This window comes from Leptonotus elevatus, chromosome 21 (assembly GCF_054856555.1).
Source record: "Leptonotus elevatus isolate MCC_2025b chromosome 21, RoL_Lele_1.0, whole genome shotgun sequence".
Classification (NCBI taxonomy): Eukaryota; Metazoa; Chordata; class Actinopteri; order Syngnathiformes; family Syngnathidae; genus Leptonotus; species Leptonotus elevatus.
In genome coordinates, this window is record NC_141259.1 from 4,566,346 (window position 1) to 4,591,523 (window position 25,178).

A 25,178-nucleotide genomic window follows, 5' to 3' on the forward strand; every position below is an offset into this window, starting at 1 on the left:
AATCATTTTGTACACCTTTGTATACAGCTCACCTTTGGCATAGTTATAAAAAAAAGCTAGTATGTATAGGTGGTCTATAATGATATTTCTGCGAGTGCTTTTAAGAAGGCCACGATGGACTAGTGCAACTGAGATGTTTGTCTCTGCGCGAGTGAACACTTTGCAAGCTGTACTAAGAACTTTAATTTGTAGTTTTATTGGTAGACTGAAAAAGTCTCAAAATGAAATTTTGGTGTCACTCCACTTCAGGTGATGGGTATGGGATGTTTCATAGGTTTCAGGTGAATTAATGAGTACAAACAAAAAGAATGGCAAAAATAGGGTTAAATACCCTTTGTGTCTAAATAATGTCAAAAAGAGAATTTAATAATTAAAATGACTCAAATAAAATGTATTAAAGTCAAAAACCAAGAATTCCTCAAACCCAATAATAATGCCAAAAAGCAGTAAATCTACTAATATTAGAAAAAGTCTTGAGTAATAAGAGGAGGGATTCTATTATATACTTTCAGTTTGTATACTAAGACAAAGGTCTTATAACTGAATAAAGTGTTTTAATTTACCAGTTAATTCTTCCAAATTAGCAAATCTTAGTTTAAAATTTACTAAATTTGATAATCAAACTTTAGACTACATTAAAGTAATAATCCTATCTTTAAATTCTTCTGACAACTCAGAGAAAATATTTTATATCAGATAAAAGTAGGTCTCTATTTCTGATAATCCCTTATAAGACAATTTTCAAACTAAAGTTATTTAAATTCTTACTTTAATTAAATAAAGTATTTAAATGTATAAGTTAATTCTCCTAATCACTAATAAGACAAAGATTGTTAAAAATAATAATTCTAACTTTATTTCACAAAGTGACAATTCAAAAATTGTCTGAATAAAATCGTTTGTATAGACTACTCTGAATGTCTAGTATGCAGTTTCTCTTTCACTCTAAAACTATCATAAAATAAGCTAGACCCAACTCAAAGTAAGAAGAAATAACTAGGAGAGAATTTTTATTTATTTTTATTAACTATTTAGAAATAATACAACTGCTCGATATTACACAGACATCACTTCTCTGGGCAATTTCACAGCGCGAGCCTGATGCAACTCTTGCAGAGATTACTTATCTAAAACCCACCTACTGCAAAAAGAAAAAAGAAAAAACACACAATATGGACGAAAGTCAGTAATTCTTTAGGACTAAATATTCGTACTTACTGGATTGCAAGGGAAAATAATAATAAAATCCATTAAGTGAGGGCAAAATAAACTTCCAGTGAAATAATCCATTATAGGTGGAAAAAAGTGAGTGGCCGGTTCTTGTTTTCCACGTAGATCTGAAAATTTTAAGACAGATGACTTCCCCATTCACCCCACTGCTCGAGAGTGGTTCCCCTTCTGTCTTATTTCTAAATTTAGCTGTATTCAATATAAGACGAGTATTTTTCCTTTTTTAGTCCTGCGTTCTTACACAGTTGCTGTTTAGAGACGATAACTGTCTTTTTCAAAGCACTATCACGAACGGGCCTCTACGTCATCTCCCCAATACATCAGCGTGCTCAAGGGTAGTCCCCCTTTGCTGCATTTGTCTTTCTAAACTAAAAAGTTTTAAAACTCAACTCACTTATAACAATATAACTACTCCACTGTTTGGATTAAATCACTTAAAGTTTCACACAAATGCCCTTTATATCAACAATTTCATGTCACATACCATTTTGTTTAATAAAAAAAAAAATTTGGTATAAAATATCACACCTATATGGTACTGGTTATAACTATGTGTTTAAATTGTAAGATAAATGTATGTACACACATGTCATTAGCCCTTTAATCTCACTAGTTAATGACAGGCCTACTGCGTTTCATGGCTTATAATAGAGAATAGCCATTCTTCAATTTTAACACACAAACGAAAAGTTTGTAGACATCTAATCCTTCTTAATAAGAGCAAGCTGTTTCTGTTTAATACTGTGGTGCCAATAAGTTTACCGAGTACACTTTTGGCATCAGCCATAAGCAAATATAAAACGTAATCTATATCAATAAACTCAAATGCTTTGATTAAATATGTGTGAGAATCATTTATCTCCTAACTCATTCACTGCCTTGACAGTTATAGACGTCAAAAATTCATTTGAACAATTTTTATGAGTTTAACATTTTTTTTCCATTTTTATTAACAAGAGTATGAAAACCTTTTTTTGTACATTTAGAACAGATATAACATTTGTGATTAATCGTGAGTTAACTAGTGAAGTCATGCGATTAATTACATTTACAAATTTTAATCGCCTGATGCCCCTAATTTTTAATAATCTTTTCTTTTTCTTTTTTCTTTTTTTTAATGTTTTTTTTTTAAGAAAAGATTATTAAAAATTAGGGGCGCCGGGCGGCTGTCATTTAAAAAAAATAATTAATCGCATGACTTCACTAGTTAACTTACAATTAATCACAAATTTTATATCTGTTCTAATACAAAAAAAATTCTAGGTTTTCATACTTTTGTTGACAAAAGTGGGAAAAAATGTTGAACTAATAGAAATATTCATCCATTTTCTTAACCGCTTGTCTTCACAAGGGTCGCGCTGAAGCCTATCCCAGCCGGCATCGGGCAGTAGGCAGGTGTATGCCCTGAACTGGTTGCCAGCCTATGGACAATTTAGAGTGTTCAATTAACCTACCATGCATGTCTTTGGAATGTGGGAGTAAACCAGAGCACCCGGAGAAAACCCACGCAAGCACGGGGAGAACATGCAAACTCCACCCAGGAAGGCCGAAGCCCGGACTCGATCTCACGTCCTCAGGACTGGGAGGCGTTCGTGCTAACCAGTCACCCACCGTATTTTAGTTAGTTTTTTTTAAATCACATCAGGCGATTACATTTTTTAATTGTTATTAATCGCATCACTTCAATAGTTAACTCACGATTAATCACAAATTTGATATTTGTTATAAATGTACAATAAAAAAATGTCTAGGTTTTCATACTCTTGTTAACAAAAGAAGAAAAAAAATGTTTAAACTAATTGCAATAGTTAAAATGAATTTTTGACATCTATAGCTGTCAATGGCAGTGAATGAGTTAATAATCTTTGAAATTCTGCTCTTGCATACTATATTATTCTCAAAACAAGATCAATAAGACTTTATGGCTTGATATAAGAGTTTAAGGCTAGGTTAGATAGCTGATTTTTGCAGTGGCATGTGATGATCACGGTCATCATGGGCAGGGCTCTGCGTTGTACACGGGCCGGCACCACTGCATCTTAGCGTAAGTGTCTTCAACGACGCCGTTGAAGGTGCCCGATATGGTCGTCTTCCTGGTCTTGCCGTTGCGGTACTTGCGGGTGAGGAGGGCCTTGTACGGTATGTCGATCGTCGTCTTCCGTATCTCCATTCGCATCTCGCATGAGTGGTTGGGTGGCACCTCCCCATTCACGGTCACCGAGCGGGAGATGGTCTCCACGTGGGTGGTCTTGCTGGAGAACTGGAAGGTCATCTCACTGCTCAAATTCAGGTTGCCTGACGACAGTAGCGGGACATTGGCCGTGATGCTGCTCTTGGCGCCAATCTTGATAGTCCGGCCGATGTTCCATGTGTTCTCAATCTTGATAGTCTCGGTGATAGTCAGCGTCTTGGTCACCTTCTGTGAAATTTCACATGGGGAATCGTCAAAGTACTGTTTTCCAAATTGAACATGTTCCACAGTTAATCATGACAAGAGTAATTCAATGACAATCGGTGAAAGATTTACAGCAATTTTCTGGAGACTTTTTCGTAAATTTTATACGGAAAGTTAAACCACGGAATTTTAAGACTGTAATACAAGATCAAAAATTCCATGGGAATTCCTGGGAATTTATAGTGAGTCACATATTTAATGGAAAAGTATCAAAATCAAGTGAAGGGGTGGATAATTTCCAGTAAATTTCTGGAAAGATAATTTTTTTGTAAATATCTTTAGATGTTTGAAAGTCAGAATTTTTAAACACTGTATTGCAAATGGGAAATGTTCAATTGGAACTCCTGGGAATTTATAGTATTGAATGGGGATTTGATGGTTATTTGAAGCTGCTCAATGTAGAAAGTTACCCAAAAATGTCTTTACAATTCTTATTTAGATAAATAATACAATACAATATTTAGGAACTATTTTGGATAACTAGTTGACTTGTAACACAGATACAATTCTGAAGAAGGCCAATCAGAGATTGTTCTTTTTGATGAAGTTGAGGATTTCTCACTTGTGAAAATGTTCTATTCGTCATTCGTTGAATCCTTACTCACATTTGCAATAATTTGTTGGTTTTGCAATCTCAGCCTGGTTAATAAAAACAAGCTAGCGGGTGTTGTCAAGCAGTGTAGAAAGATAACTGGGATTGATGTTATTGGTCTCAGCCAGGTCTACCAAACTTGATTTAATTGAAGGGCTATGGGCATCCTGGCAGAACCCCAGCACCCCCCCCCTTTTTTTTTTTACAGAGTTTCAATTATTGCCATCAGGAAGAAGGTTGGCCTTGTCTAAGAAGGCAAAGTCCAATCAATACCAGAGATCATTTGTACCATCAGGTGTTAAATTTTTTAAATCACTTATGAGTTGTATTCCTTGTATCATGATGACATTTGTGACTTGTTTTTTATTGTTTGTTTTTTGTTTGAAAAAAACAAAAACTAAATAAAAAACAGAATTTTTTTACATTATCTGCAAGTTAAAAGTATGATAGAGAAACAAATTCCAACACTTCGGCGTACTCTCCAACCGCCTGTTTTAGCTAAAGATATTACAAAGCTTTCTCCGACAAAAAAAACTCTCAAAAATATATGTTACTTTCGTATACTGATAAAATGTATTTACCGAGCATGAAATAGGAGACAGACTTGTCTATAGCGCCGGAATCTGACTTTTGGATTCAAGTTTGTGAAAACGTATTTAAAATAGCAAAACACGAAAATTTACTACAACTTATCTAACATAAAATTATTTAAAGAACATACATTACTCAATATATGATGAAGAAAATGGGACTCTCAGACTCCGACATTTGTCTCCAGTGTTTACAAAACACTACAGACACTTATTTTCATGCTTTATGGTTATGTACTCCGGTTATGTATTTCTGGACTAAAGTCTTAGAAAAACTCTCCGCTATCTTGGACTGTAGGATACCTTTATCTCCAAACTTGTGTTTGCTAGGTGACCTAACAACAACTGACTTACCACGTTAACAATTTTAATCTACACTTGCAGCTCTTATCGCTAAAAGAAATATTCTTGTTAACTGGAAAAATTAGCAATCTCTGAATATCGACCAATGGTCTAATCTCCTTATAAATCACATTTTAATGGAAAAAAATCTCTGCTTCGAATAAAAACCAAACATAAAAATTTATACAAACATGGTCTACGTGTATAGAATCTTTTAATCTAAATCTGGTTACTTCATTCTGCCTGTTAGTCTTATTCTGCCTGGTGGGCGGGTGCGCCTCCTGCCCCCGCCGGGTTGGTCGCTCCTCTTTAACTCACTGCACTAGTTTTGCACAATACACTTTGTTAATAGACACATATGTTTAATAGGTTTTAGGTGAATTAATGAGCACACACTCACACGCACGCACATATGCACGCACACACCCGCATGCACATACTCACACACATTAAAAAAAAAGAGAGAGAGAGAGAGAGCAATGATGATGTCATGTCGAATTGGTAAGATTACCAAATGAAATGATACTGAATGAACTGAAATACTGAGCTCTAAAAAATACAAGTAAAAGTAAATAAATTTCCAGTGAATATCTGAAAAACTCCCACAGAAAGTTAAACCATGGGATTTTTAATGTTTATATGTCTGCGATTGGCTGACAACCAGGTCAAGGTGTACCCGGCCTACTGCCCAAAGACGGGTCTGTGACCCTCGTGAGGTTAAGCGGTTCAGATGGATGGATGGATTAGAAATGTGAACAAATTCCATGGGAATTCCTGGGAATAGTAATCAGTTTGGAAGTGATGGCTATTTAATGGAAAAGTAAAACATTCAAACAAAGGGGTGGAAAAAATCCACTCTGTAAGTATCAAGAAAGTCTGAAAATTTAGATGGAGAACTGTGGAAATATTGTTTTCTTAATTGAAAACATCCGAAAGGAAATTATGGGAGTTTTTTTTAGGGAAGTTGGGAGTAATTTAGGAAAATTTCCAGTGCGTTTTTAACAACGTTATGTCAAGTTTTCATACATTTTCATGGCTCAAGAAGTTTTGAGTTTTTGTATTCCAAAATGGAAACTTTCCAATTGAATTTGTAGGGAACTCACAGAGACTTGAGCGTCATTTAATGCAAAAATATACAATCAAAGGGATGCAAAAGTGCTAGTAAATGTCTGGAAAATTTCCATTGGAAGTTTTGCTGTACTATTTTGAAACCTCGTGTTACAAATTTGAAAAATTCCACGACCATTCTTGGATTTGATAGAAATTGAGAATTGACTACCTCGCACCACTCATTGATCATATTGGTGATGTGAATGGTCTGGGGCGAGTTCTCGAAGATGGCCGCACGGTCCAGGTCGTAGCGGACGTTAGAGATGTGCTGGTCGTACGCGTCCTGGTTGACGGTCAGGATTTGGTAGCTATTGTACTTGTACTCGTAGCCCTTCCATGGCAAGTAGAAGACGTCCCAATTCGGCACCGCCTTGCCAAGGCCGTATTTGTTCCTGCCCACGTAGGTGTTGCTATAGTAGCACCACCCCACACCGTTCAGCGGCCCAGAGCCGTATGAGCCTTCCTTCCACTCCAGGATCTCAAAGTTGTCAATGTTGGTCAGGATGTAGAAATTGGTGGTCTTCTTGTGCTCGATTCCCCCAGAGGGGAAGTGGCAGTAGGGTCCCAGGGCGGGGTTGTAGAAGCCCGGTATGCAATTGTACATGCACACATAGTCGGTGCGCCTTGTGTAGGGGATGTAGAAGCCCAATGCACCAACGGGCAGTGACCCTTCCCACTTCTCCCACTTCACGGGATCTGCGGGGGAAAGCGAAATGGTTATGAGGAGACTCAATTGCCAGGACCTGACATGATACAGTTTGTGCTCAAAGGACATGTGTGAGCCAGGTCATTCGTAGATAATGTTATACAAATGAAAACAAAGTAAAATATGTTGATTTTAATAATAAAATAATCATTCATTCTCCTGTTTTACTTTGATTATTTATAAATACTAGACGTACAATTTCTGGAGAAATTGCGTGTGAATGCTGAAAGCTGAATGCTATTATTTGAATGCATATGGAATGTTTTGGAATGCTTATGAAGAATACTGAAATAATAGTTATGTGAACATTGCAACTTATCAGTTAGTTGTATGATAAATAAATAAATAAATGAATAAATAAATGAAAACTTGAACCGCAATGAATCTAAGCTGGGATTCAAACCATGATCTCCCATTTAATTTTCAAATGCTCCGTCACACTACCAACTGAGCCACAGGTGACTGGATAAAGCCACTGAAATGTTGTGTAATGGTACTGAAGAATGTCTTGCTGAATGCCAGTAAATGTATAGTTGAAAATGAATAGGGATTTAGTGGGTTTAAAATGTTGAATAACACTAAAACTGAATCTAAGGAATGAGAAATGGGTGTTAAATAATTAGACAATGATTATTATATGAAAAAAAGTTTGGACTAAAATGTGCTCCAAGCAGGATTCAAACTTAGATCTTCCACCCGTTTGGCATGTGCGTTAACCACATCACTATTGTGGACTATGTAAATGTATTTATTAATGCAGTATAAAACTGCTGTTGAATTTGCTGAATGCCAAGTTGAATGAGTGAGTTTTTTCATTGAAAATATGGAATCATATATTTTAAAAAACAACTTAATAATGTGAAATGATATTTTATTCAATAGATGTTGTATAATTAGACAATGGCCATTTCTGAAAATGAAATATTTCTCCAACCGGGATTTGAATCACCTTCTTACATGCCTCTGACAGTCAGGGTAGACAAGGGCGGCACTGCCACACCAGTGCCCTCTGCTGTTCTTTGCTTTCCACTGCATGTGAACAGTAAAATAAATAAATAAATAAATAAATAAATGATACATTAATTATGTTCCATTTTACTTCTATGCTTTTCAGTGATTTTCTTTCTCAAGCTAATAATTTCCATGATTGTATCATTAAAATAGCTGAATTTACACATTTCCTGTTCAAATGCATGGGAAGAGCAGCTGCGAGAATCACGTGAGTCATCGCTCCCTTCTTGCTTCAACTGAGCACGCACACATGCAGGTAGTGAATGCAGGCAAGGTGTCACACGAGATATAAGTGTTTCATCATTACAATGCACTTTACCAACTGCTCCACCGAGCAGTAGCAGATGGAAATGCATGTAAGGGAGTGGCTTAAAGTTGAATGACTGTCCCATTGGAAATGAATGGGGAAAATGTTATATTAAATGTTTAATTGTGTGAAAACTGTACATAAGTGGAATGAGAAAAATGAGTTCTCGGTTGGCATGAATTTTTGAAACAAGTTGAAATTGGAACTTTAAAAATTGAATGTTGTATGTGGAAGATGACCCAGGACGAACATGTGAGGAGAACATAAAAAGAAAAAGAAAAAAATCAAAATAACATGTGTGAATGCTTTCACATAAATAACCATTTATTTAATAGAGAATGCAATGTTTTTAAATAAAAAAATATATATAATTTTGAATCATATAATTCATAATATTTGACTAATTTGTAAATAACAAGAATGTAATATATACAAATTTAAGTCATAAGAATGACTTCAGAAAAAAAATCAAAAGTTAGTTTTTTTTTAAATAACTAGCTAAGTTTAAAAAATATTCTTATATATTTGATTGAATCATAAAAAAAATAATCAGTTATTGAGATAAAAAAAATGGATGGATGGACACGTTTAATATACAAAAAAAAAAGGTTAATAATCGTGTTATAATCTTATTATTTTCACTTTATTTAACTAAATGTTTAACCAATTATTTAATAAATCATATAATATCTCCATACATGCAGGGTACAATATGATTCAAGGTTTATTTATTAAAGTGGAAATACAGTACAGGCCAAAAGATTCTCACTAAAGGCTTCAAAACTAAGTATGAACACATGTGGAGTTATGTACTTAACAAAAAAAGGGTAAATAACTGAAAACATATTTTAGATTCTAGTTTCTTCAAATAGCCACCTTTTGCTCTGATTACTGCTTTGCACACTCTTGGCATTCTCACCTCTGGGAACTCCTTCAATAGTGTTGGAAAACAATTTCAGGAGACTACTTTGAAGCTCATCGAGGGAATGCCAATAGCATGCAGAAAAAAATCACCAGGGCAAAGAGTGACTATTTTGAAGAATCTACAATGTAAATAGTCATGAAAATAAAGAAAATGCATTGCGTGAGAAGGTGTGTCCAAACTTTTGGCTTGTACTGCATATATGAATGACACAATATATATACACACTGTAAAACAAGCACGCACCCATCTAACACATGAGACAACATACAACCCAATTACAATAATCAAATAACTCACATTCTGACACACAGTCACACACAATGTAGCACACGATGTAACACAGGAAGTAACACAGCGTCCATTCACCTGTCAAGACCTGAGCTCTCCCTGGGATGAAGCCGGCACAGAACCCGCCCACCAGCACGCACAGAAACAGCAGCATCCTCATCTGGTCATCAAACACCACAGTCAACATTTTCACATATTCAGGGCTGGATTATAGACAATATAGCAGGACAACTGCTGTACATGCTACTAGTGGGCAGAACTGTGCACTAATTGACTGAATCCAACTGTGTGCTGCTAGTAGCACTGATAACATTAAAAAGTATACCTGTTAACATCTTGCTCTTCACTTGTAGTACTCTCAAATGTATGTTAAATAGTACACTGTTTGGCTTCGCTAACACTAGTAACATGAGTTACAAGTGTGTTCTAGTTGTTCTACTAGTCTGTCCTAGTTGTTCTACTCGTGTGCCCCAGTCGTATGACTAGTGTGCTGAGTGGTGAGTGTGGTTGTTTTACTGTGTCCTTGTCATTTCACTAGTGTCCTAGTTGTTTCACCATAGCCTTGTTGTAGTTCTACTCGTGTGCCCTAGGCATCCTACTACTGTGTTGTGCTTGTTCTACTAGTGTACCTTAGATTTCTATTAGTCCCGCTACTAGTGTGCCCAAGTCGTCTACTGGTGTGTCCTAACCATTCTGCTCGTGTGCCCTAGTCATTCTACTAGTGCATCCTAGTTATTCATTAGGTCCATACTATCACACACACTGACCTCACAAGTAAGACAATTCAGAACACTAGTAGAATGCCTGTCTTGCTAATTTTGTGTGTGTGTCCTTAAATCTACTCATTAACATCTAGAACTTCACTAGTAGTACTAGTAGCACGCAGATGTCTACTAGTGCACAGTTTTGTTACCAGTATGTCAAGTTGCAGCTAGTGCGCTTTCCATGACGCCTACAGTGTTAGTAGCATTGCACAGTAGTTTACTCGTAAGGCTATTGTGTACTCGTCGGCTAAAAGTGGCACAAATAGTGGAAAAACATTACTAGAAGACAGTTCTAATGTGCTGAATTGTCTCACTAGTGAGGACAAAAAGAGAACAGGAACTATGCAGATATGTGCAAATAGGTGCTCGATATTGATGATGCATGAATCTGTGGTGGTTTATTGTGTTACTGTTAATTCAACAGAGCAGCAATTAAACAGTGCATTATAAACTAGATGGAACTGAACCATTTCAACAGTGACATTTTAATCTGATAACAATCAATTCATGTTTCAGACATTTAACATTATAAGGAGTTGATGATGACGACGATCAATTAATGATTGGTTCTGACTGATGAAAGAAGACTCACCCTGACTGTATGCTCCTCTGGACTGAATCCTCCTCTTCTGTCCACGCCTGATCTTTTTTCGCTTTACACCACCACCATAAAGACAAACACAATTTTAGCCACACACTGTAACACTTATAAGCAGGCCTGGCCTGGCCCAACAGGAGGACTTTCCAGGTTGGCCGCCAGGGGGTGCTGTTCATTTTGGGGTGTGGGTTTAATTCAAAATCAGCTAATAAAATGCTTTTGGTAGACCTATAACCAGGCCCAGAGTGACTCAGCAGGAGTGGCCCGAATTTTCCTGCTTGATTGGCCTGAATTATGGACCGTTCAGTAGTGCATGAGAAGTAAGTGTGAAGCAAAACTTAATATGCCTTGATTTTGTTTTAATAGGTGGAAAAGCACTACCATGTTTAGTAAATTGAGAAAAAATAGTGTTAAATAAATTTTACATAATGGTGTTAAGTAAATTCAACATAATGAGAATTGATCATTTAGCAAAATGTTAGTCATCCAACATTCATCCAATTTAAATGAAATAGTTGTGTGGGACCGGTTGACATAACCGTGTTATTTAAATCTGATGAAGCATTTCTCTCTCACTCACTGTCACTCACTGTCTCCTCCACCTCCTTCCCCCTCCCCCAAGACCCCCACCCACCCTTGCGTGCTCAATAGCATGTTTGGCTTGTGGCTGATCATTTCATTACTATTAATTTAAAATGGTGGTATATGTAATTGTTGGGAATAGCAGGTGACGTTGAGACAGAGAAAAAAAAGTAAAGCCATGCAACCAGATTTGGGGATAATAATAATAATAATAAAACCATAGTAATTAAGGAATACATTAAAAACAAAAAGATGAAGATAAAAATGACTAGTTTTTAAATGTGACTGAATTTAACATTTGCATTTTGTGAACCCTGCCCTTGCATCAGAGCACAACCTCCCAGCCCCGCAGGAGCCACTGGCCGGAGACGCCGACCAAGGAGCTCGGAGCGACGCCCACCGACACGGCCGACGCCCCAAGGCGTGCGCAGCAGAAGGGGGCACAGTAGGCCCACACGGCGCCCCCACCGGCCCACAGCCCCCACGATCTATCCCCACCACCAAGGAATGCGTAATGTGCCTATGCCCATTTACAAGATGCATTGTGTGATACTAGTGAAGTCAGTTAAGAGGAGCGACCAGCGGGACTGCACGCAACCAGGCGGAGGGAGGGGTGTCACCAGTGTCATAACTGGCATCGTCTATGACTTGTATGACATCCATTGGCCTGTAACCCATACAATGTAATATAAAACAGTGTAATGCACATATCAAATCAAGCTGCATGTTATTGTTAACACACAACATAACGCACATGTAACACACAATGAAACACAGCGTTCCTAAACGAGGCCCCCACAGATGGCCCCTGAAACCTCGTCAGGGAAAACAATTTGTTGTTTGCTATAGTAACACTTATTGTGTGGCACTCAAAGTATAAAAACATTACTAGTAAGACAGTTGTAACACTTACAGAGGAGTTATTTTTCCCTGGTCCTTGTAATGTTTGCAGGTGATGATGTATGCAAATTCCAAGTTCCAATACACTAAATTCGTCTTTCAGTATTGAATACAACAACTTAGTACATAAACTATGGTCAAGTAGAAACAACAGGTGGGTGGTACCGGCGTCTCCCGTGGGATCAGGAAGTCAGGCATCCCATCCTCAGGAGCGAATGGGTTATAAATCAGTGGCAGCCCCTCCTTCCCAGGAAGAGCTGCCCATCCTCAAACCTACGTGTCCTTATGTGATTGCATTATTATTGAGTGTCATCAGTGTTATCAAGACAGTTAATGTGATGTGTGTGGGTGTGCGTCATTCCCTCATTATTTCACTTACAAAAAGCTAACATTTCACATCAGAGAAGCAAGCCATCTATAAGGCTGAAAAATCCAAACAACCCCATCATAGAGATAGCAAAAACATGAGGTGTGGCCAAATCAACTGTTTGGTGCAATCTTAATAGAAAACGCACTGGTGAGCTCAATAACACCAACAGACTTTGAAGACGGTGGAAAACAAGTTTGGTGGATGAAAGACAAATCTTTCACCTTGTCAAGACAAACTCCTCCACAACAGCTGGTCAAATTAAAGAACACTCTGGGTCCAAGTCAACAATTAAGAAAAGACTTGTGTAAGACATAGATGTAGGAATTACAACATATTTTACACTATGTGTGCTTACACTTTTTAAGAGCCCAAAAGTAATTGGACAAACTAACACATCCCTAAATCAGATTCCATACTTTGTTGCGAATTCTTTGCAACATGAAGTCTCCATTTCTTGTAAAATATTTTCAAGGATTAAATTCATGCCTTGAAATGCAGTACTTTCATCATGGCGAGAGAGAGTAAGTCTGTGTTAGAGATAAACCAATATATTTTCTCACGGCCAATAACCAACATTTGGAGCTGATATTTATTTACAATTAAAGGGAAAAATATTGGTGTCAAAAGAAATTTAAAAAAATACAAACTTCAACCCTTTACTTTGTTTAAATGCACTTAATTATATGTTTATTAAATGGCTTTTCATATGTGAAACATGCTAGTTTAAGTGGGTTTTTTTTATGTTTTAATGTTCAACTTTCCTTTTAAAGGTACAGTGTGTGTTATTTAGTAGCGTCTAGTGGTGAACTACTAGAATGCATTCGAAGCACGTGCATTTTGATGCTACGGTGCCTCAGAGAGACCACAATTTGTAAGCCTACCACCAATTACTACCAATTGTTATTTGACGCGAGCGAGCGAGTGACGAGTGACTGGGCAAGCAGAAGTTAGCCGGAGTGGTTAATAAAAGCAACGAGCTAGTAAAAGCTATGTATGTAACTAAGTTCTTCTGCTTCGTGTATCCTTAGCATAAAGATGGTGGTGAACCATGACCTATGTAATGCAAATGGTTATTACTACATCAACGATTATGGTATATAAAAATGTATGTTGATGTGATGAAACATATTTTTTTTTTGCATATTAGTGAAATTAATACTGGGTTTTCAAAATGAATTAACTTTTCGTTCACCACTTGATGGTGCTAAATTTTACACACCGTCACTTTAAATTGATTTTTTTTTTTTTTTTTTTAAAAAGGGAGATGCCGCTGTGCTTCAATATACCAAATATCGGCGCCGACGATCAACCTTGATGCTGTCAGAGGGGAGAAATGTTGCAAAAAATGATACATGTTATGAGGTTAGTTACTTATGACGACGTGTGTGTGATAATGTGGCCTGTTGCTATGCAGTTGCTTTGTGCCTATCTTAGTTTGCTCAGTCACTCCTATTTTTTCTATAGTGATTTTGTCATACAGGCCTTTACTCTGTCATATAGAATTGTGCATTTCCCTTGTCTAGAGTTACTGAATGAGACTTTTGTCAGGATGCTGGGGTTCATTAGCCGAGAAGTCAGTTCAAGATTTTGGAGTCAAGAATTTCCCGTCCAAGGTTTTTACTTCAAGGAAAGCTGCATCCAGCCCAGCTCGCCGCTCTTGTTATTTTGTATTTTTCTTGAGAATGACTGTTTGCCAACAGCTGTATCCCGTTCTCTGCGCGTGGGTCCTAAATCCGCACCTCACGTGACAATACATGCCCAGAAACACATTGTTTAAAGAAGTTATGATGTTCTCTGTAAGGTTTTATTTTGTGTGTGAAAGTTTTATCTAGCTTTGTTGAGAACATGTATTTGAATCAAAATGTAACTTAGACACGCTCGTACGACAATCAGAATCTTAAGGTATTAAAGTGAGCTGCACAGTTGTGTGACAATCCAAGACCTTAGTGCCCTCGGGAGTGGCTCCAATCCATGGATTTCTTTAATCACTTCAAGGTAATTATTCAGGAATAGACTGACTGAGCCCCGATGGGGGGAGGACGATGTGGTAGCAGGGCGGGACGCTTTCTGTCATCGGACCACAGCTCCTCTGTGATATATGCTCTGCGGGAACACTCTTAGACACATTATAATGGGCACCGTGGAATGAATGGATTATAATGCAACAGAGCAGAGGGCCTCTAAATATTACCACAACCTTTTATATTTTACCCTTCTGCTCGTCTTCAAACTTTATTCTTTTATGTCCGCAGAATAGTTTCAAAGCAGATAGCGTACCCTCCACCTGGAATTTGGAGGTGATGTCAGGCTCCAATTACATTTACAAAGTTGATCTGAATGAGCTTGAAACCAGAAATAGACCAGTCTAATTTTATTGGAGAGAAGAATGTGAGGGGTAGAACTCAACGAGGTCATTAACTATACGATGAGTCACTTTTCTATCCTTTTTTTTTTTAAATAACAAGGTGCACTTATTTTAGGCGGTTGGCCGAGGGCCGACTTTGTGCATTTGAACGATCCCCAACGAGGGAGGACTTCATTTTTTGGTTAAAATCAGCTTCATTTTTCAACAAAGTAAACAAAAATTGTTGGCACTCTTATCTCTTGCTTCCTTGTGCAAAATTTAAATAATTATCAACACACAGTATGGAATAAATAATAGTATATACTAGGGGTGGGTGATATGGCCTAAACATTATATCACGATATTTCAAAGAAATTTGCAGTGACGATATTTTTGACGATATTGGTAATAATTACTGAACAATAGATTTGTGATTGGTGCTTTGGAATAATAAAACTCTGATCAGCACAATATTTAAGCCACCTTTTTTCCACAATTGAAATGTAAACAAAGTGCAAATATAGCAACCGTAATGGAATGAAATTAAAATTAAAAATACAGGCCAGGTAGTGTTTACCCTGCGAGGTCTAATTGTAACATAACTGCACATAAAGCACATTTACTTAGCAAATATAAAGAAAACACAAACCTTCAGAAGTCAGTGACAAATTGCACGAGTCAAGAAAGTCGATTATTTTCTCCTGTGTTGTTACTAATCTATTTATTTTAAAAAAGCGTCCTTTATGATGATAAGTCTAATTTCGATGTTTGTTGTGTCACAGAGCGTTATATGATGTAATGTCTTAGATCTTCCTTTGTGATGTTGAGCCCTTCATCAGTTGTGTCAGTATTCTGCTTAGTGAATTTTATTTCTGTTAAACTCAGCGAAACTTTCTTCAATAAAAGCGCAAAATGGCTGCGGTGGAGAAAATGAGCCTTGAGGATGGAAACAATGAAAAACTTGGGCAAAGGTGCCATCCACTTAAGGTTCCACTTAAGGTGAGTTTGTCTATCATTTTTACTATTTAGATTTGATTAATTTAAATGTTGTAGTTTTGGAATGTTGTATAGGAGGATCCTTTGTTGACATTTTTGCGCGGATGGTTGAGTGGCAAAAAAACTGGCTGGCTGTATGCACACCACGTAGACGAAGAAATTGCCGCTATCTAATCACTTTAACGGCGGAAGGGAGGAGGAGGTTTACGGAAAAGCTCAATGTATGTCTTGGCAACAAAACTGAAACTATTGAAAGCCCGTATGAGACGTGGGATGATGACAACATTTGGTCCGACTCACCTGTTTCCCGGCCACACATCTGCTTCGGGGACATTTACTCTCATTTAATACAAAGCCCTGTGCAAAGATGGGTAATTATGCTGCATTCGAGGGTGGTCGGAAGTCGGATATGTCAGACTTGTTTTTTTTCCCAGTCCCTGAAAGCGTTTGAAGCGAAAGTAAACAACCAAAATGGCGGATAGTGATAAGTTGTTTTTTATTTTGGTCCTCAAAACTAATTTTGACCTCCAGCAAACTTACCTTCTTGCAATTTTGCTTCATTTGTTGTTTTTATATTAATTCATAATCATTCCATGTAGTTCTCCGTATAATTTTATGCAGGGAGATAGCGGCATACCGTCACATCATACGTTGTTACGTGAAGTTATGTCTAATATTTATGAATGAAGAAAGCTATTTAGTTTTATACTCTAGTAAATTGTGTTTTACTATTCACGGTCTGTGTTTCCAAAGAGTTCGCCAATTGTATAGTGACGTCACTTGTAGTCCGTCGCTGAAGTCGGGGTCCTTTTTTTTCCCCGACTTCAAGGGGGCAATCCCGTACACACTTCCTGGTGTGAACTCGGAAAGGTCCGACTTCCAACCATTGTCAAATGCGGCATTATTTTTCATTGAAGTGTTCTTTGTGGGGCCGATGGAAAGGAGGCGCAAGAGGTCTATCGCGTTAGTTAGGTTTGTGGAAGTACTTCATTCCATATGTGAAAATGTTGACTGTGGTGTTTGATGACCAGGTAACGGTGCTGTTGTTGCTGTGCTTGCTTGTGGGCAGCACCATTGCCGGCGTCATCGTATGGAAAGGTAAACACCAGTGTTACTTCTTGCGTTACATTGTGTTGTGTCATTTGTTACATGGGTGTTTTGTGTTGTTAAAATTACGGATGTTCGGTACTTATGATACAGAAAATTTATACTAAAAAAAAAGCTTTGTTTTAAAAAGATTATATATCCCAATTATAGCAAATTTCCTTAAAATTGCTTGAAATGAATGACAATTATTTTATTTTGTTTCAATTTGCTCAAAATGTCATTTTGCATAGATCACAAATAGATAAATACAATGAAACAAATAATCCAGAGCCAGGGGGGAAAAAGTCCCAATCAAAATAAGATGTGCTTGTACAACTTATTTTTAAGGAATACAGTGAAGTGCAAAGAATAACTGACCTATGCGTGTCCCTTGAGCACAAAAGCCTACGCAGACTCTCGCATTTCCTCATCCGTTTTCTCCCGCAGAATCCATTCCCAACTGGGTTCTGGCTCCAGGCGCCGCTCTGGCCACTCCGTCTGACCTGAAGTGGGAGAAGTGGGAAGGGTTACTGCCCGAAGGTGCAGTGGGCGTCTACATCCACTACACAGGGCGCACCGACTATGTGTGCATGTGCAATTGCGTACCGGGCTTCTACAACCCCGCCCTGGGACCCTACTGTCACTACCCCTCTGGGACTGTCGAGCACAAGGGCACCGATTTTGACATCCTGACCAACATTGACAACTTTGAGATCCTGGAGTGGAAGGAAGGCTCATACGGCTCGGTGCCGCTGAACAGTGTGGAGACGTGCCTCGGTTACGAGACCAACTACGTGGGCAGGAACAAATACGGCCTTGGCAAGGTGGTGCCGAGGCATGAGGCCTTCTTCCTGCCATGGAAGGGCTACGAGTACTGGTACAAGAGCTACCAAATCCTGACCATCAACCAGGACGCGTACGAGCAGCACATCTCCAACGTCCGCTACGACCTGGACCGTGCGGCCATCTTCGAGAACTCGCCCCAGACCATTGACATCACCGATATCATCAATGAGCGGTGCAAGGTAATCCATTCTCAATTTCTATCAAATCCAAGAATGGTCGTGGAATTTTTCGAAATTTTCCTGGCACTTTTCCACCCCTTTGAGTGAATCTTTTTGCATTAAATTACCCTCAAGCCCTTGTGAATTCCCCAAAAATTCAAATGGAAAGTTTCAATTTTGGAATATTAAAACTCAAAACTTACCGAGCCTAACTTTCCTTGGGAATTTATGAAAACTTGACATCATTTTATCAAAAATACACTGGAAATTTTCCACACATTATTTTGAATGTGGCCACTAAATTATTCCCAGTTTCAGCAAAAAAAGGATGTGTTCAATTCAGAAATTATTATTTCCACAGTTCTCCATCTAGAATTTCAGACTTTTTGAAACTGAGTGGATTTTTTTCCACCCCTTTGCTTTAATGTTTAACATTTCCATTAAATAGCCATCACTTCCAAACTTCCAAACCATTGCCAGTAATCCATCTAACCTTCCATCAATTTTCCGAACCGCTTAACCTCACGAGGATCGCAGACGTGCTAAAGCCTATCCCAGCTGTCTTTGAGCAGTCAGCGGGGGGTACACCCTGACCTGGTTGCCAGCCAATCGCAGGGCACACACACAGTTGTGTAAAATTCCATAGCTCAACTTTTCATGGAAAATTTCCAGGAATTTGTTGGAAATTTACGGCCCCTTTGATTGAAAGTTCAACTTATCCATTAAATTGCCCTCAAAATCTGTGAATTCCTTTAAATTCCTGTGGAAAGTTTACATTTTGTAAGACAAGTGTTTCCTGAAGCCATTCCCGGAAATTAACAGAAAATGTATTGAAAAATGTCCAGCCTTTTCATTTGAATGCGATACCTTTACATAAAAGCTGTTAAATGCGGAAAATTACATTTGGAATCTCTACTGCCATTTGTGGCCGAAAAATGAAACTGCACACTCCCTTGTTCTTGTAGCAGTACACATTGTGAAGAGCTAAGGTGATATCTGCCAATTACAAGATGTCTGAGTGAATAATGGTAAAATAGGCTATTGTAAAGGTATTTTGGGGTAATTTTCTACATTGATCATTTTTAAATAACCATCAATTTCCAATTTGCAATACAGTGTTACAAATTTCAAACTTTCAAATATATAAAGAAATTTACAATAAAAAAAACTTTATACTGTAAATGTTCCACCCCTTCACTTGATTTTGACACATTTCCATTAATATGTGACTGACAATTCTCTATTAATCACTATAAAGTGCCAGGAATTCCAGAGGAATTTTTGATTTTGTAATAGTCATTCAAAATTCCACGGTTAAACTTCCTATGGAAATTTATGAAAAACTCCAGAAATTTGCTGTCAATCTTTCATCAATTTGCTTGAATATGATAACCTTTCTATTGAATTACTGTCAAATCTCTAATGTCCATGATTCCCTGTGGAACATGTCCAATTTGGAATAAAGTACTTGGACGATTCCCAAAGTGAAATTTCACATCAACTTCCTGCAAACTGACAATGTCCCTTGCAGGAGGTGACCACGGTGGTGACCATCACCAAGTCTACCAAGAAGGAGACCACGTGGAACATCGGCCGAGCCACCAAGGTGGGCGTCGTGAGCAGCATCACGGCCAGTATCCCGCTAGCGGGGTCAGTCAGTGTGCGTTTGAGCAGCGAGATGGCCAGTATTCCGCTAATGGGGTCGGGCGGTCTGCATCTGACTGATGAGATGACGCTGCAGTTCTCCAGCGGGACCACCCTGAGGGAGACCGTCCCCCACTCGTTGTGGACGGAGTGGAAGGTGCCATCACAACACTCATGCAAGGTGCAAATGGCGATTCATAAGGCGACGGCCGACGTACCATACGAGGCCCTCCTCACCCGCACGTACCACAACGGCAAGACCAAGAGGACGACCATATCGGGCACCTTCAATGGCGTCATCTTTGAAGATGTGGGCGCTGTGATGGAGTGCCTGCCCTTGGACAACGCAGAGCCCTGCCCATGATGACCGTGATGTCATCTTCTTGGGATGTACCATCACATTGTTTTCTTTTAATAAAGTGAGCCTGTGGACGTCCAGTTCCTTTGTTGCTCTCCAGTTTTTGCTGTCCAGCTGCGCCGTCCATGGCCGATCAGCCACCGCGCGTTACAGTATGAAATCAAAATATGGATGGATGTTTTGTCAAACACACCACATACAAACAAAATAACCATTACAGCAAATCTCTTATTTAATGCAGGTGTTTCACCACTTTTTTCAACATTTCAAATATTGACTTCTCAATCCAACACACTTGTTTGTAATGAAAATACATCTTTTTACTGTATTAACACACTAATATTTCTTATAAGTGTAAATCAGCGACTTAAATGTCTTGTTTCTACGCTACTTGATTCCTTTAATTTACTCTTCTGTCATCAATACAGGTCACGAAATGACTCATATAACAAGATTCAATATTATACTGTATCGTAACAGAAAACACTATGACATTCTAAATTCTTATTCATTAAACAATTCTATCGATTAAATCCCACTTATAAGTTATAAAACTGCAGATGGCTTTCTAGAACATTCAAGAGTGTACAGTAGTGTCCAACTGAAGAAAGATAGAGACAAAATACAACTTTGCTATCAAGACTTTTTTTTTTCAACACCTTGTAAGTAACCATCCATGTTTTTTTTTTCCTGGGTACGGGGGGTCCCCGGGGTTGTGGGGGCGACTGGGTTGTGGTTGATGGGAGGCGGGGGGCCTGGCGGGCCTGCCGTGCCCCGTCCTGCTGCATTGGGTTGAGGGTGCGGGCCGTGTTGGGGTGGGGGGCGCTCCTGCTCCTGGGTTTGCTCTCCGGCCGGTGGCCCCTGCGGTACCCGGGGGCTGTCCCTTGGCGTTGCCGTGGCCTGGAGGGTCCTGAGGTGTTGTGCTTGCTCTGTCCTGGCCGGGGTCGACGGCTCCCCTCTTTGGTAGAGGTTTTCCACCACACCACACACCAGAGATCCACCACACCAGCATCCATCGAAATTCAAACACAATCTGCTTCTTCCTCTGGTCGTTGAATCTGTAGAGGCTGATGTCTGTGGATCTCGTTCTGCTTCATCTATCCTTCCTTCCTTTCCTCAGTCTCTCCTTTGGTCTCTTGAGGTCTCCCTAATTTGTTGGAATTTAGATGTTTCTGGGGTTGGTAAAAGACTCTGGTTGGTAACCCGGTGGGTAGTAGGTAATGTCTGGTCGGTGCTGGATTTCACTTTCCTTTCTTTTCTTTGATCCTTCCTCGGGTCTCCTGACAACCTCACGACTATAGCTGGATTCTGAAGTATTCGGTTTAGGTGAACGGTATGGGATTTTTACTAGGTTTTAGGTGAACTAATGAGTACACACTCACACGCGCGCACACATGCACACACACGCGCGCGCACATACCCACATACAAAATAAAAAAATAAAAATAAAAATTTTAAAAGAGAGAGAGCAACGATGATGACATGTCAAATCTGTAAAATTACCGAATGAACAATACTGAGATCTGATGCAAAATTCCATCCACGTTCTTCGCGGTCGAGTGACTGGCAGCTGCTTTAGCAGAGAAGCCCAGACTTCCCTCTCCCTAGCCACTTCTTCCAACTCTTCTGTGGGTATCCCAAAGCAATCCCAGCCCAGCAGCGTGTGCGTTGGGTCATGCCCATAACATCTCACCGGGGCGGCATCCAGAAGGCATCCGTTCCAGATGCCCGAGCCACCACATCGGGCTCCTTTCAACATGGAGGAGCAGCAGCTTGACCCCGGCCCCTCACAGATGACCGAGCTTCTCACCCTTTAAGGGAGATTCCGGACACCCTTACATAGGAAACTCATTTCGACCGTTTGTATATCCGGGACCTCATTCTTTTGGTCACAAGCTGTAGGTTGTAACCAAATAAACGAGCTGCCTCAGGCCAAAAAGTAAATATGTCTTAAGACATTAATATTCTCATAAGTAATTGACACCATTCAAAATAGCTTTGTAGTTACTTACAGATGCCACACGATGGCAGCAAAGCACCCCCCCTATTAGACAAGGCTATGTATTAACTAAATCAAGCACCTTCATTGGCCCAAAGATGCCACAAAATGGCGCCAAAGCAATATTGTTATATTAGACATGACTTTCAGCTAATAGAAATAGTTCAAATGAATTTTTTACGTCTATAGCCGTCAATGGCAGTGAATGATTTAAATGTTCTTAGGACACAAAAACCTGTTTTTTGGGCATCCCATGCGCTGCTCTGTCACTTGAAGACACCAGTCTTCAAATGTTTGTCTTAAGACTTCTTGATGTACAAAAATGACTTGAGACGTCTTGAGTTTGGTTATTACGACATTTTAGGACATCTTAAGACATTTACTTAGTATCTAAAACAAAAAAAAACACTGTCTGTCTGTCTATCTTACAATAAAATGATCCCTGTAAATATAAATGTCTATGCCCCACATTTATTTATTTCTTGTTTTATTCATTCATTTATTTTTTGCAAGTGTTTTTCATTAACGTTTATTGTATTCTATCTTTTTTAATATAGTGAGTGTACTGTGATAGACCTTTTTAATTCCTGTATGTTTAGAGCATATTTTAACAATAAAAGTCTGAACTGAGATTCTAATTTTAGCAATGGTTCATGTGACTAATTCAACTTTTACAAACAATACAGACAATGTACCAAATACAACAGAGTAGCTAATGTTTCATTGCTTAAAAAAAAGTTTTTAATTTTCTAAACGCATCTTAGGCAGGATATTATGCATCAACAGGTAATACATACAGTCACAAAGTGTGGGTGGGACAAGCACCCCAAGTGGTATGTGGACTCCCTCTAGTGGCATACAAAAAGCATCCTTGCCCAAGCATGGTGTGGTTCAGTTGTATTTCTTATCTTCTATCATTTGCATTTAACATTTGCGCAGTCTGTTTTAAAACATTGATGTGCAGTTTGTATTTTATTATTTCAATCACACACTAGTTTTTAATTCAAGTGTTAATGTTCAAAACTTACATTACCGTGAGAGCAGTAGAGAGTATTGATGTAAAAAGTTTGAGAACCACTATAATATCGAAAAGCAAGAAAACTTTGCATGAAAAAAAAGTTCAAAGTCAAAGTTAGATCGAACATTAAAATGGATTGTGAAGTCTCCACACTTCCACAAATGCAGAAGTATAATGAGAAATGTCCCTGCCACTGAAGGCCTTAACTTCATTTCTCATCTTGGGGATGAGCAGGATGCATCCCTGGGCAGCTTTAAGGGGATTTGTCCAGACACAATCAGTGAACAGTGTTGTTCTAGAATAGACGCTTTCCCATTCATATGGTTTTGCCATTCTTCGCAGGCGTAGCTCACTAATCCAGGCCAAACCTATTAGGCGACACTCCAGCACACAGGAAGAGATAGATTGACAGTTTGTATTGAAATCACTGAGCACTTCACTACGCATGCAAATTGCTTCAAAACATTGTGCATAGGGAACGAATGTGGGGGTTGCCTGCACATGTTTGACTTCGATGTTACACAAAATCAACACAGAATCAAATTTTGTGGGAGTTCTAAATGACTGTGTTTATTATGACGCTGCATAATATACTGAGTTGAAACCACTAGAGGGAGACACTTTTTTGTGTCTGTGCAAGGATTCAGAGAAACAAATCTCCAGCAAGTTGCAGCAGGTGAAAAAAGTTAAGTAATCAACAACAACAAAAACAAGAAGGTCGGTAACATTCAAAAGCAGCAGAATCACGTGATAAGACCTATTGTTATTTGATGAAATTGAACACAAGCAAATAAAAATAAAAATAATAAAAAGTAGCGGCATGTGTACAAAGTAAACCAAAGTAAATATTTGTACCTCAAGTTTTTGAGAACTGTAAAGCAGGGTAAATAATCAATAGTAGGGTGACCATACCCCCCCCCCCCCCCCCCCCAAAAAAGATGACACTTTCCCCGGCCTTAAAATTGTGGTACCAGTCGCAGTTATACAGTGTACTTCACCTCCTATTAGTCACGCAATGCCAACCGGACATTTTCATGAATTTATAAAAACCCCGGACGCCCGAACAGGACGTAAGAAAATGGTTTGACCTCCATACAATATAGTATATACCCAATATATCAGCCGAAAATTGGGATATTTAACTGCACGTTTAAATAAAGTAACTGCTCGCCAGAAAAGGTAAATATTTACTATACAAGGGACATAAAGTTGGGCCAATAAGAATATAAGTGCAACGTGCCAAATGCTGGTGTTGCTAATACAGTAATAAAGTTGAGCCAACATGAGAAAATGTTTGAAAAAGGGAGCAAATACGTTGTCAAACAAATACTGTTATTTTATTGTTGGGTCTGTTTTGAATCAATCAAAAACCACTTCCCATAATTGTTATATATTCTCATTAGTATTTTAATTTTAAGGGATTTAAACTGACAGTTGGATAGGGTGTACAAATGTGTCCTCTTTGGGAGGACAGTCCATTTTCTTACGTCCTGTTGGGGCGTCCACAATTTCAAGGCCGGGGCAAGTGTCCTCTTTTTTTGGAAATGGGAATATGCCACCCTACAGTTGGGCATTTTGAAGAACCACTTGCCAAAAATGGGATTGTCGTCAGTGCTTGCTCGATTGATAGAATGTGTTTATGGTTATAAATGTTGGAATAAAAACAACAATGGTACGTATTGTCAATATTTTCTATTTGAGGGCTGCAATGTGGGGTCAGTATAAGAAATGTTGGGAGAGAAAAAAAAGTGCAAATGTAGTAATCAAAATATGCAATTTTAGGGATATAAAGCAGGGCCAGTTGAGGGGCCAGTACTGTATAGAAATATTTTGATAACCTTTTTGTTTGTGTGTGTGTGTGGGGGGGGGGGGGGGTCATGTACAGTATAAAGCCTATATGACGTGTAACGATAAATATTTTAATAGATAGTCTGTTTACAAAAAGTAGTGGATGTTTAC

The 25,178-nt window shown here is 38.6% G+C and overlaps 2 protein-coding genes across 6 annotated transcripts; one reads left to right on the forward strand and one right to left on the reverse strand.

Annotated features, from left to right (window-relative positions):
- Positions 1 to 1,004: 1,004 nt before the first annotated feature.
- LOC147155612 (natterin-3-like) lies at positions 1,005 to 15,823 on the reverse strand. 2 transcript variants are annotated; one of them, XM_086065897.1, is made up of 5 exons: positions 15,764 to 15,823; positions 10,913 to 10,973; positions 9,635 to 9,716; positions 6,489 to 7,015; positions 1,005 to 3,649 (listed from the first exon to the last, which is right to left on the reverse strand). In XM_086065897.1, the coding sequence occupies exons 3-5, from the start codon at positions 9,714 to 9,716 to the stop codon at positions 3,224 to 3,226; spliced, it is 1,035 nt and encodes a 344-aa protein (XP_085922023.1). In that variant the 5' UTR covers positions 10,913 to 10,973; positions 15,764 to 15,823; the 3' UTR covers positions 1,005 to 3,223. The 2 variants fall into 2 exon arrangements, with proteins under 2 accessions (XP_085922023.1, XP_085922022.1); XM_086065896.1 differs by lacking the exon at positions 15,764 to 15,823 and adding an exon at positions 12,414 to 13,201.
- LOC147155613 (natterin-3-like) lies at positions 14,031 to 20,282 on the forward strand. 4 transcript variants are annotated; one of them, XM_086065893.1, is made up of 5 exons: positions 14,031 to 14,132; positions 16,000 to 16,113; positions 17,142 to 17,208; positions 17,644 to 18,221; positions 19,732 to 20,282. In XM_086065893.1, exons 2-5 carry the CDS (start codon positions 16,027 to 16,029, stop codon positions 20,206 to 20,208), a joined length of 1,209 nt encoding a protein of 402 aa, XP_085922019.1. In that variant the 5' UTR covers positions 14,031 to 14,132; positions 16,000 to 16,026; the 3' UTR covers positions 20,209 to 20,282. The 4 variants fall into 4 exon arrangements, with proteins under 4 accessions (XP_085922019.1, XP_085922020.1, XP_085922021.1 ...); XM_086065894.1 differs by lacking the exon at positions 14,031 to 14,132 and adding an exon at positions 14,303 to 14,765; XM_086065895.1 differs by lacking the exon at positions 14,031 to 14,132 and adding an exon at positions 14,910 to 15,067.
- Positions 20,283 to 25,178: the final 4,896 nt, after the last annotated feature.